Source organism: Hyperoodon ampullatus (genome assembly GCF_949752795.1).
Source record: "Hyperoodon ampullatus genome assembly, chromosome: 1".
NCBI classification, from domain to species: domain Eukaryota; kingdom Metazoa; phylum Chordata; class Mammalia; order Artiodactyla; family Ziphiidae; genus Hyperoodon; species Hyperoodon ampullatus.
The window spans coordinates 38,205,205-38,217,665 of NC_136914.1; the positions used below are offsets into that span (position 1 = coordinate 38,205,205).

Sequence of the window (12,461 nt, forward strand, 5' to 3'; positions counted from 1 at the left end):
GCACTTCCCCGTGTTCTCAGGGAGGCTGCTCTGCACACAGATGTATATACACACAGCACTCATCTCATTGTATTTATGTGTCTCTTGGGTTCTGAACCTCACAATAGCAAGAGCTTTGTATATTTTATCTTAGCACCCCAGTACTTAGCATGGTGTCTGATACATAATAAACCTAATCAATGTCCATCTGTGAATGATAAGCAGACTTTTTTTGTCCATTTTACTAAAGTATCTCTCATATCTTTAGTCAAAAAGAAGATCCCAGGGATTGTCACTGGATGCCGTTTATCACTGCCTCAATAGGACCATATTGTACCAGTTCTCCCGGGCACACAAAACTGTCCCGCAGCAAGTAGCTCTCCTTGATTCACTCAGGGTCCTGACTGTAAACAGGAACTTGATCCTGGGCCCTGGGAACCATGACCAAGAATTCATTAGCTGTCTGGCTCACTGCCTCATTAACCTGCATGTTGGAAGGTAACTCTTTTAGGTTCAGTTTGAATTTGTCTTTGATATTTTTCTACCAGAACTCTTTGTTCTACTTTTTTGATTATAACATTTCTTTTTTCTTTAATCTCGGTTTTACTTAAAACTTCATGAGAAGGTAAAAGACAAGGGTTGAATTTCTGCAGTGAAATACGAGTATATTTTTGCTTTAATTTTCTGTATCTTTAATTTTTTTGTTAATCACTTGTCACATATATAATTTTTAAATAAGAGTTTGCTTTTCAAGTAAATTAGATACACACTGTTGGAGGTTAAGAGGGGTAGAAATACAAGAATGCACTAAATAAATGCAATATATGTTAAATGGGTAAAATTAGGATTTTGCCACTGATTGCTTTGCAAGATACTTCTCTGGTGTCTGCTGGGGGCCAGGCATTGAATTAGGGACTGGGATGAAATGTGAATGAGACAGACCCTGTGGCAGGTCTTGGAGCCTGCAGTCTAGGAGGGAGGATCCATAACTAAGCAATGTGCTCTGCTAGAAGCACGGTGCTTTGGGAGCACATAGAAGGTGCCCCTAGCCTGGGAGAGACATCTGAGTTACAGCTTGAACCTGGTTGAGGAGGAAGTTAATCCTCCAAAGAGAATGGGGAAGAGTGATGTGGGAAGAAAGAGCCATCTATGCAGTTGCCCAGAGGGCAAAAAGAATATGGCACATGTAGGAAACTGCAGGTATTTCACTGCTGCTGGAGCAAAGAGTGGTGAGATAAGATATGGGAGAGGGGGCATAGTCATAGGAGGAGAATGTTCTTAAATGAACTTTTCGTAATATTTAGGTAAAAATGTTAATAGTGATCAAAAAGCATCTTAAATAGTAAGATGCTCCTCTTAATGCTGTAATTTAGTTTAATTACATTTAGTTGAGTGGATTTGTGACATCATCGCTTGAAAATGGCATTCTCATGATAAACTATAAGTTCTGTTCTGTGCATCTGCCAAATGTCTGTCTGCCACTTATGGAGCTCTGTGACAGAGCCAGCGTTTACTTGTGTCTGCAGAGTAGTACTTAGTCATCACAGTTTCCAGCTGCAGTAATTTCCTTCATATAGTTTAAACTGACTGGAATTTTTCAGCAATGTGGATGGGTTTGGACTGGAAGCAGAAGCCCGCATGACTACATGGCACATTATGATACCCTCGGACATTGAACCAGATGGTGGTTACAGCCAAGATATTAGTGAAGGTAGTTATCTCAATTTTTTCCCCCTTTTCTCTCCACTCATTTCTAAGATATAACCAAAAAAACCGACTTCAGAAACCGCCAACACTGACAACCAATCTCTCCATAGGGCGTACCTGAACATATACCAATATGCCCGCCAGCATGTACCAACGTGCTAGCTGTACATCTCCTTATGCCAGGATGAGTAAACCCCTGATATTGCTCACCCTCCACATTTCATAGTAACACCAGGAAACTTGGTGATACTTACATTTGCACAAGCAGTAGTGCAAATATGATACTAACTTGGCGCTTACTATTAAGAGAGCTGGCTATTGATAGTATTAGGCCAATCACAGTAGAGGCAAATATTGCTTGAGACAGATTGTCAGTACTACCATTTTTACTCTTTCTCCCTTTTTAATATCTAGTTTTCCCACTGATTTTGTAATTATCGTGCATATGAGAGTCTTTGGGTGGATTGATTTCTAATTTCCAACGTTGTTCAGTTGAAAAGATTAGATAATTACAGAAGTGTTTGTCTCTCCAGCAATATTTAGTGTGGTAGTTTTGCATATGATTTTATCCTTTATAGGTCCAGCACTCATTCTTTCATTCATTTAAGCATTAATTTGTTCTCTATTCTTTCACTAAAATTTCTTGAACCCCAGACACTAAGGACACAGTGATTCTTTTCACCCCCCAAGGAACTAACAGTCTAGAACACTGGTTCTCAAAGTGAGGTGCTCAGACTAGTAACATTGGCATCATTTGGGAACTAGTTAGAAAAGCAGATTTTCTGGCCCCATTCAGATCTACTGAGTACTCAGTACTCAGATACTCTGGGGAATGAAGACCAGCAATCTGTTTGAACAACCTCCCAGGTGATTCTGATGCTTGCTAAAGACTGACTGGCCTAGAGCAGGAGTCGGACAAATTAGCAAGGAGTCCAAAGCAAGATGGAATTTAATAGTAAAAACTCTTAAAAATATTTGTTTACTATTTCTTTCCTTTTGTAAAATTGTCAAGAACAATTAACTCATTTGTGAATATACCTTAAATATTTAGATCTAAAATTTACTTTTAAGTGGAGAATAAGTTCTTTTCTTTTATAGAAGAAGCTAGACAATGAAATATATATATGTAATTTCCAGTTTTATAAATAAATGTGTAGTCTTTTTGCTTGATATGAAGTTTTTTTTTTTTTTTTTTAAGTTTTCCAGGTAGCCAACTGCATTTTTGGTTATCTGAATAATCCTTTTTTACTGAGCTGGCTATGATGTGAAGCATTTTTTGGACAATTAAGTACTATACATCTAAGTTGAAATTCTTAGATAAAAAAGAAGAAAAAAAATACTAACTCCCTTTATATTCTTTTTGATCAGTTGCTGTTTTTCATTTCCTAGGGCGTCAGCTTCTCATAAAAGCTGTCAACAGAGTTTGGACTGAATTGATTCATAGTAAGAAACAAACATTGGAGGAGCTTTTCAAAGTCACTCTACCTGTGAATGAAAGAGGCCATGTGGACATAGCTATAGCAAAGCCGCTCATTGAAGAAGCTGGTTTGAAATGTTGGCAGAATCATCTGGGTAAGAAAGTTTACAGATATCATGTGACCAAGGGACTTACATACAACTATCATATATGGGTGCACGTTGGATATGAAATTAAAACTTTCCCCAAAAGATATTATGATGACAGTAGAAATGAAAATCAATACAATATAGCCCATTCTAGGATGATTATGCTGAGATTAGGTTTTTCTTCTTAGATTTTTTTTTTAATTAAAAAAAAAATTTTTTTAAAATGTGTTATACATCAGGCATCTATGAGCTTGGTAAATAAGACATTGCTCACAACTTTAGTATGGTCACCATCTTGGTTATGAGTCTACATCCCTTATCTATAATTCTGAAATTCAAAAAGCCCTGAAAACCCAAGGTGTTATTATTAATTTGATGCCAGTACTCACTTGGTAGCAAAACCTAACCTATCTTTGTTTATCCTACTAGGCATTAATATTAATACATTTTGCTGCAGAAATATTAATTATTATATTATTAATTATTGTTTATTACCCTAGACCTTCTGGTGGTCTAGGGTGATACAGTACATATAATATACAATATATGTACCTTCTTAAAATTCTAAATTCCAAAGTATACGCGACACCAAAGATTTTAGGTAGGGGACTGTGAATTGTTATTAACATAGAAAGTGATTACAGTTAAAATAAATTTGCATATTATTGCAGAGCTATGAGGTTTCAACCAAATGTGAGTTCAACTAGTACAATAATTGTCAAGCAGCTATCCTTATACAAGTTAAGTAAATGTAATATCTGAGAGTGTCTGCATCTGTAACATAAGCTGCTTTTCATAACTACAGAATTGTGGTTTGTAACCGTTATGCAACGTATTAAAAGTAAGCCTAATAAATACATGGAGAAACTGTAAAATACTCTAATTTTAATTTTGTAGCCCATGAAAAGAAATGCATAAGTCGAGGAGAAGCTTTAGTGCCCACCACACAATCCAAATTGTCCCGTGTCAGCAGTGGTTTTGGTCTTTCCAAGTTAACAGGATCGAGAAGGAATCGAAAGGAAAGTGGGCTTCATAAACACAGTCTTTCCACCCAGGTAAATTGTTTAGTTTTATTAATGATATGATTAGAAATTTGTAATTCAAGGTTTAGTTGTAGTTTTTGGTTTTTGGTTTTTTTTTTTTGTGGTACACGGGCCTCCACTGTTGTGGCCTCTCCCGTTGTGGAGCACAGGCTCCAGACGCGCAGGCTCAGCGGCCATGGCTCACGGGCCCAGCCGCTCTGCGGCATGTGGAATCTTCCCGGACCAGGGCACGAACCCGCGTCCCCTGCATCGGCAGGCGGACTCTCAACCACTGCGCCACCAGGGAAGCCCTAGTTGTAGTATTTTATATAATACACTTAATACATGCAAGCATATGATTTGAAATGGAACTTTTCTGTGTTTTTGCTTTAGACAAGAGAGAGAAATAACTCAGGTTGTGGAGCCTTCTCCCATTTTATTATGATAAAATTGCACTATGAATGTTGTGTATTTACATCCATTTCATAATTGGACATAAGATGGGATTCAGATATTGATATATGATAGACTATGGATACTTTCTTCTCAGCTTTTCCAAACCTTCAATAATTTTATTAATAGTTATATAAATTTTAAAGCAACAGCAGATAAAATAGCTTTTTATTTTTTATAATTTTGTTGTACACGCCTGAGATTGATTTTTTTTTTTTTAACTCATCTACCTCCAGCATTAATTTCTTCCTCATCATACTGTCTTTGCCATCCCAGAATCTTAGTGGCAGCTGTGAAAAGGGCCTGGGAGAAACCATGTGTATGAGTCATTCCACGTGTCAGGTTGGGTTCACCAGGAAGCACACTCTGAGAGGGGGTTTAGTGTGCAGGATGTTTATTAGGGGTGCCCTTGATATTTGTGGATGGGAGAAGAAGGAAGCAGGATTGGTCACAGGGAAATGTCAGGCTACAGTGCAGGTCTGGCGACAGACCCAGCTGTGACCCAGGTGGAGCTTTGGTACCAAAATGACCTGTCAGAGTTGACCTTTACTGAGCTGAAATGGCTGAGCCTGCTTGCCTCCAAATCAGCCCGTGATTGTGGGGTGCCCACAGCTCTCTGCAGCTGAGGTGATCCCTGAAGTACTGACAGCACTCCCAGAAGTTGTGGCAGTGAGCCCTTTCTTGAAAGGGGCACTGGGGGATGGGGGGTATATGGATCTGTGTCCATACCATAAGCCTCCATCAGATTCATTATATAATTAATCTTTCAGAGTTTTCTCTGGGGTTTTTTGGGTGTTGTTGTGATGCCTTTAATAGAATTTTAACTAACTTGGGGGCATTATTTCAAGGCTAGTTAACATTTTTTTCCAGGAAATCCATGAAATATTAAGACTTTTTCCACTCATTGTTAGGAGATTTCTCAGTGGATGTTTACACACATCGCCGTTGTTCGTGACTTAGTAGACACGCAATATAAGGAATATCAGGAGGTAAGAATCATAACCATAATAATGGTTTGTTTTGCATTCCTTGAGTGAGAAAAGACTGTTTCCCTTGATATCTTCCTCCTGCTTTTAAGAATAAGTTGCTGAACTGAATTTATCATCAGATAATGTTTTTGATTATCCCTGCCAGCAGCTACTTTGGCCATTGGTTTTAACATAGAAAGACTGGAACTTCCTACAGGCAAACTGCATTAAAAAGTGACAGACTGGAGATCAGCACAGCTGAATCCTAATGACATTCACTACTAACATATTGCATGTGTTTGTTCCTAATAAAAATTAAAATATTGGAAAGATCCCTTTCTTTCATACTTAACAAGGAGACCATGAAAATGTGCATCAAAATCTCTGAGAAGTCTCTTAAAATTCTAAAAAATTAAAAGATAAAGTTATTTTTTATTACAAGTGCTTGGTGATTTTGTCAGTAAGAAATATTTTCAGTGAAATCCTCTTGATGAATTCATAGTTACTCAACAACTTATTCAAAATATTTTATTTCCATGGCAGCTGAGTTATATGTTATTAAAGATTTCTGAATGATAAGCTGCTAATATTTTATGGGCATGATACTAGATACTTAGTTATTACAGGGGATCTCCTCCTGCCAGGACCACATAAGTACTATGATGGTATCATTATAATATCAAGATTACTCCTTCAATAATCATTAGTGTTAGTTGTACAGTATAAAGGGATCTTTATTCTTAAATTGTATACGTATATTCCATGAATTATTAGATAAGCATCTAATCATTAGGTGCTTAGTTTTAAGCATCTGCTGTTGAAATGTTACACATTTTTTTTTTTCTTTTTTTTTTTTTTTTGCGGTACGCGGGCCTCTCACTGCTGTGGCCTCTCCCGTTGCGGAGCACAGGCTCCGGACGCGCAAGCCCAGCGGCCATGGCCCACGGGCCCAGCCGCTCCGCGGCACGCGGGATCCTCCCGGACCGGGGCACGAACCCGCGTCCCCCGCATCGGCAGGCGGACCCTCAACCACTGTGCCACGAGGGAAGCCCCCCCTGAAATGTTACACATTTTGACACTTGACAAATAGAAAGAAGTTATTCCAAGTCATAAATTTCCATTTAAGTAAGGTGGTTTGGATCTATACCAGGGCCAAGTAAAAATGGTTTTCCTTTAATTTTTATATGAATGTTAAGTTCCCTATGAGAGATGCATGTGTATAATCTTTACCTAAAATTATTGGAAATGTTATGGTGATTACCAGGAATCTAGCGTGTTGGCAATATTTTTTGTTGTGGCTTTCTAGATTTTCTTTTCATGTTCTAGTAACTGTTTTACAGTTGGGAGTGGGGAAGGGGATTCATCCTTAAATTACTGTCTTTATTAACTCACACTGGACAAACCATTTCCATGTATTTTCATAAGTAATATTACCATCTTCCCTGTGCCCGAGCTACAAGTTCCTTCAACACTCTGGTCAGGCATACTGCACACGCTACCCTGTAGGGATCTTCCATGTATTGTATACTTGGTGCTAAAATAATCGCCTTGGGCCATCACTAAAACCCCACCTTCTCACAAGATCGGCAGCTTACTTTAACCATAAATAAATGTAACTTTACTTTTATAATATTGCCTGAAATGACCTGGATTGTTTTCTGTTTCCAAAGAATAACTTGGTTTCAAGGTACTTTTAGACTGTTCATTGTTGCTCGTGCTTTTGCTTGAAAACCAACCTGGACTCCCTCTTGTTAGCGTCAGCAAAATGCCCTGAAGTACGTGACGGAGGAGTGGTGCCAAATCGAGTACGAGCTGCTGCGGGAGCGGGGGCTCTGGGGCCCCCCCATCGGTTCCCATCTCGACAAATGGATGTTGGAGATGACGGAAGGGCCCTGCAGAATGAGGAAAAAAATGGTGCGGAATGATATGTTTTACACCCATTACCCTTACGTGCCGGAAACGGAACAAGAGACAAACGTGGCGGTGAGTGTGCAGAATTCAGCGTTTGTAGTGACGCTTCCAAGTCTTCCTTCTTTTTTGTAAGCGTTTTCCCTTATTAGGTCAATTATGAAAAACACCTAATTTAGAAGATTTGATGAACTATAGTAAGTTGGTAATGCCAGGGTGCTGGCAGTGGAATGAAAAGGTGCAGCAGGGAGGCTTCACAGTGAAGTGGTTTGGATCTTAGACCCTGGAGCCAGCTGCCGGGTTTGAAACCTGCTGCTGCCCCTTCACTAGCTGGTGACCTCGTACCAGCCACGTTAACCTCTTCAGCTTCTGCTTTCTTTATGCCTAAAATGGAGAAAATAACAGGTCCATCTTAGAAGCTATTGGGAGGATTAAATTAATTAAAATTAGTAAAGTACTTAGAATAGTGTCTGGCACAGAGTGAGCACTATCTAAGTGAGTGTTAATAAAATAAACATTGCCACTAAGCAATATTCTTTGAAGAAATACAGAGCACAGTTAAAGAATAATAATAGCCTGAGTGTATAGATCTTCCCATTTATATTGCGAAGCTTCATCACTGGCTCCACGGGTATAAAACGAACAACGTTTGCCCCTCAAGTTCCTTTTTATTCAGACAGGTTGCCCTTCCTAAAGACTTCATTCAGATTTTTGCACTGACCATAAAAATTTTGTCTAAAATGATCATGATCCAGGAATCATGCTTTTGCGTTCGGGAAAATACAGTCTTCCCCAATAAAGTCACAGCAAATTTGGAAGAGAAACCCTTCATGGTTTAAGTACTTTCACATACCTGACTTTAATATGATTCTGTCAACAACTGAAGAAACTAAGATTTATAAAGAAGACTTGGCACATGTGTCTTCTAGTAAGTAGTTCAGATCATATAACATGAGACAACTTGCATTGTTCCAGTGTCTCTTTTTTTCCCAACCAAAACCCTGGCTCCATTTATCTTGTGCTAATTGACTACACATTTGTCCTCATGCTACTTAAAATATAGGCCTTAGACCTGCTAATATATAGTTATTTAAGTTTTTTTTTTTTTAAGATAGCTCCCTAAAGTTTACTTTTCTCAAAGCTATTCCTTTCTGTCAAGAATGCCATACTTGGGGGACTTCCCTGGTTAAGACTTCGCTTTCCAATGCAGGGGGTGTGGGTTGGCTCCCTGGTCAGAGAGCTAAGATCCCACATGCCTTGTGGCCAAAAAAACAAAATATATTGGGACTTCCCTGGTGGCACAGTGGTTAAGAATCTGCCTGCCAATGCAGGGGACGTGTTCAATCCCAGGTCCAGGAAGATACCACATGCAGCGGAACAGCTAAGCCCGTGTGCCACAACTACTGAGCCTGGGCCCTAGAGCTAGTGAGCCACAACTACTGAAGCCCACGTGCCTAGAGCCCGTGCTCCTCAACAAGAGAAGCCACCGCAATGAGAAGCCCACACACCGCAACGAAGAGTAGCCCCTGCCCGCCACAACTAGAGAAAGCCCAGGCACAGCAACAAAGACCCAATGCAACCAAAAATAAATAAATAAAAAATAAATTAAAAAAAAAACATAAAACAGAAGAATAAATTCAATAAAGACTTTTAAAAAATAATAAAAATAAAATAAAAAAAGAATGCCATTAAATTTTAATTTAAAGCACTGTAATTTCTAATACTAGCACACTATGTAGAAAAAAAAATCCACCTGTATTTTTGCAGCCTTTTAATAGCACCTACGTTTGTCAGATCACAGTAGCAATATAATCTCTATTCTTCATCCATTTTCCCCAAATAAATAATTGAATAAGAATTTAAGCCTGTAGCAATTTGATAAAATATTTCTTACTGAGTCAACGGTCATTCAAATTGAATCCATTCAGGGCTAGGAAAATAGAAGATGAATGTGCTCTCCTAAATATGTGACCATTCACTATCTATATAACTGAGGCATATACTTTTTGAATTACATAACCATAGTATTTTTTTTATTGTGTCTGTGCCTTTCCTTCTTTATAACAGTGTCATTTGTTTTACAAAAGTATATTTGAAGTTCTGTATCAGATAAAAACAAAATAACCTATTCAGAGTCCGCACTTACAACCTTAATATCATTAACATTTTACCTAAGCCAAGGAGTTCACCAGTCTGTGAAATCTAAACAGACAGTCTCAGAAATAAGTATGAACCATACAGAACTTTTTTTTTTTTAAACCAGATAGGTTACATATTGGGAAATACAAGGCAGTCAAATGTTAGAGATACATTTGCAAAAAAGAAAAAGCAGGTGGGAAGGGGAGATGATTACAGATTGTAGAATTCACGCTGCTGCTTAAGTTCATGCACAAGTCAAGGTTAATCTGCTCTGATGAAGTTTTCTGAATGAATAATGATTTTGGTGTTGCTAGTTCAAAATCTTTTGTAAATTTGAAACCCCATTAAATGTCCACTTTGTTTTCTTATGGAATATGCAGTCTGGCAATATCAACAGCAAAGAAAATTCCAAAAAGTAGAGCAGCTGCTATCCCACTAACTTCTGTTGTGAAATCAAAAAAGGAGAGCAGATACTTAACGAAGCACAGTGAGCTTGATGCTCTGCAGAGTGGTCACTTGCAGTTTCCTGTATGTCTCATGACAGCCCTCTGAAGTGTAGTTATATTATTATCCCAATTTCACCGATGATAAATAGAAGCCTAGAAAATTAAGGAACACCTTCTAGGTCATGCTAAGTATTGGAGCAAGATATAATGACTATAGATTGACAGTTCCTCTGAAGTTCCTCACTCTTGAAAAAGGATTCCAATCTTTGGTGGTTTTGAGAAGTTGTCAGTGGACAGTGAATTTCTTCCAGACAGAACCACACATTGGGTTGGCCAAGAAGCTCGTGCGGGTTTTTCTGTAATGTCTTATGGAAAAACGTAGACGAACTTTTTGGCCAACCCAATACTAGGTTTTGTCTCTCTAATGCTAAAGAATATCTAGAACTTAATAAATGTTGAGTGAATGGACTTACCAGAACTCTTTCTTCCTAAGTTAGAGTTTATCCATTGCTTCCCATTCAGCATTCTTATAGAATTTTCCTAATTATTTTTCCACTAAAAAGGGCTAGAGTCAAATTTTATGGGGTGTGAAGTTTATATAACTTGGGGAGGCACTATAAGAAAAAGAGTACAAAATTATATACTAGGGCCCCACTTCCAGGACTTTGAAAGGAGCCCATGGGAAGTGACGGCTGTTGAGGTATATGCTTCATTAATTTCACCATAAATCCTCCTGTGGTCTGAGCTGTATTAAATATTGCCTCCCAGAGTTAGAGATCAGTCACGTCTTCCCTTTCAGCTCCCATAAACGTGTTGCCCTCCTTGCACCCATGTTTATAAAATATAGGCAGTACTTTTTGCGACATTACAGGTATTTCAGGTATAACAGGTACAAACTGAAAATTGCTTTTAAGGCCTCTTGATAGGTAAAACAGGCTTTGCCTGGAGTAAGGACAAATGATTTGATCTTTGCCTTATTTATTAAGAACAATTATTGTTTTAAGTAACATTTAAATCTTTAGGCCTCTTAATTGAACTGAAGAAATACAGTGATGATTTAAAAGTTATTTCTTGTTTTAAAATCTTTGATGTGTTAGAAATGAATCAAGTGATTATTTCTTTAGTCATTAAAGTTTTATTCCTTAAACCTGGATAATGCTACATACTGTATTAAAAAAGCTTACCTTTTATTATAAGTTTTGAATTTTATTTTTAAATTAGTTGTTTATTTGTAGAATGTAGAACATGTGAGTGTTTCATTTGCCGCCGACTTAAAAGCTTTGAAAGTTTATCAAATAAAATTGTTTTAATGGGAACAACAATAATTTTTTTGTCCTGAGAAAAGTTATGTACATGTGGAAAATTCTCTGATCTCACATAAAAATAATTTATCCCCTTTGCACAGGGACTTTCCTTAGGGGACCATTTTCAAAACTAAAATAGCTATACTGAATTTCACTGTAATTCTGTATTTTAAGTGGTAATATTAGTTATAAATATTAAGATGTGAGCCTGGGATATGATGAAAATACAAAATATGGTTGTTTTTAAGCAGTTGTCTAATTACTCTGAATCCTAAGGAATGAGAATAAAATTCCATATCTTGCCATTTAAGAAGTTATATTTAAGTACTAAAACCAGGTTTTAATTCTGTAATCCCCTTATTTTCACAGAATAATAATCTCAAACAAATTTACATTCTTTGCAAATATCATTGGGGCAAAGGCTTCACCGTTTCCTATTAATGTTGGGCTGCTTGGGGCAGAAGGTAAACGACTTACCTGAAGTTCCTTTTCTAATTAAGGGAGTCTCATGTGGGTGCCTCCACATATATTTTTATATAATATATAGATATCACAGGATTCATAGGAACTAAGCAACTCATTCAAGAAATTCCATTGCCAGCAATATAGAAAAATTGGAAGTAAAGGGAGTATAAAATTATTTTCTACAAATTCTGACTTTGAAAAATTTAGGTTTCTATATAAACATAATTATAATAATAATTTAGTTATAAAAGTTTAAAGAGTGCTATGATAATGCTAAAATTATTAGTATAACATATATCTTCGCTAATGAATGCTGTACCTTTTAGTAAAATAGGATCCTCAATCAGTAAGTGGTTCAGTGGGCAAATATGTATTAAACCAGCACTGTGCCGTATGCTGCAGGGAAAATACAATTGTGTACATGTCAGACCCTGCCCACATTCTGGTTGGGGATATATAGTGGACATCAGAATTGGGTTTGCCAACAGTAATTGGTCATTTTGC

The 12,461-nt window shown here is 37.5% G+C and overlaps 1 protein-coding gene across 2 annotated transcripts in view; it reads left to right on the top strand.

Moving 5' to 3' along the window:
- The window catches only part of WDFY3 (WD repeat and FYVE domain containing 3), a gene marked incomplete at both ends in the record, with an annotated part of 173,774 nt that overhangs the window by 109,126 nt on the left and 52,187 nt on the right, over positions 1–12,461 (top strand). For both annotated transcript variants that reach the window (XM_079701144.1, XM_079701145.1), the window contains 6 exons: positions 248–477; positions 1,581–1,690; positions 3,076–3,258; positions 4,150–4,307; positions 5,639–5,716; positions 7,451–7,678. In XM_079701144.1, coding sequence (XP_079557270.1) covers positions 248–477; positions 1,581–1,690; positions 3,076–3,258; positions 4,150–4,307; positions 5,639–5,716; positions 7,451–7,678 — 987 coding nt within the window. The remainder of the gene's footprint in view (positions 1–247; positions 478–1,580; positions 1,691–3,075; positions 3,259–4,149; positions 4,308–5,638; positions 5,717–7,450; positions 7,679–12,461) is intronic.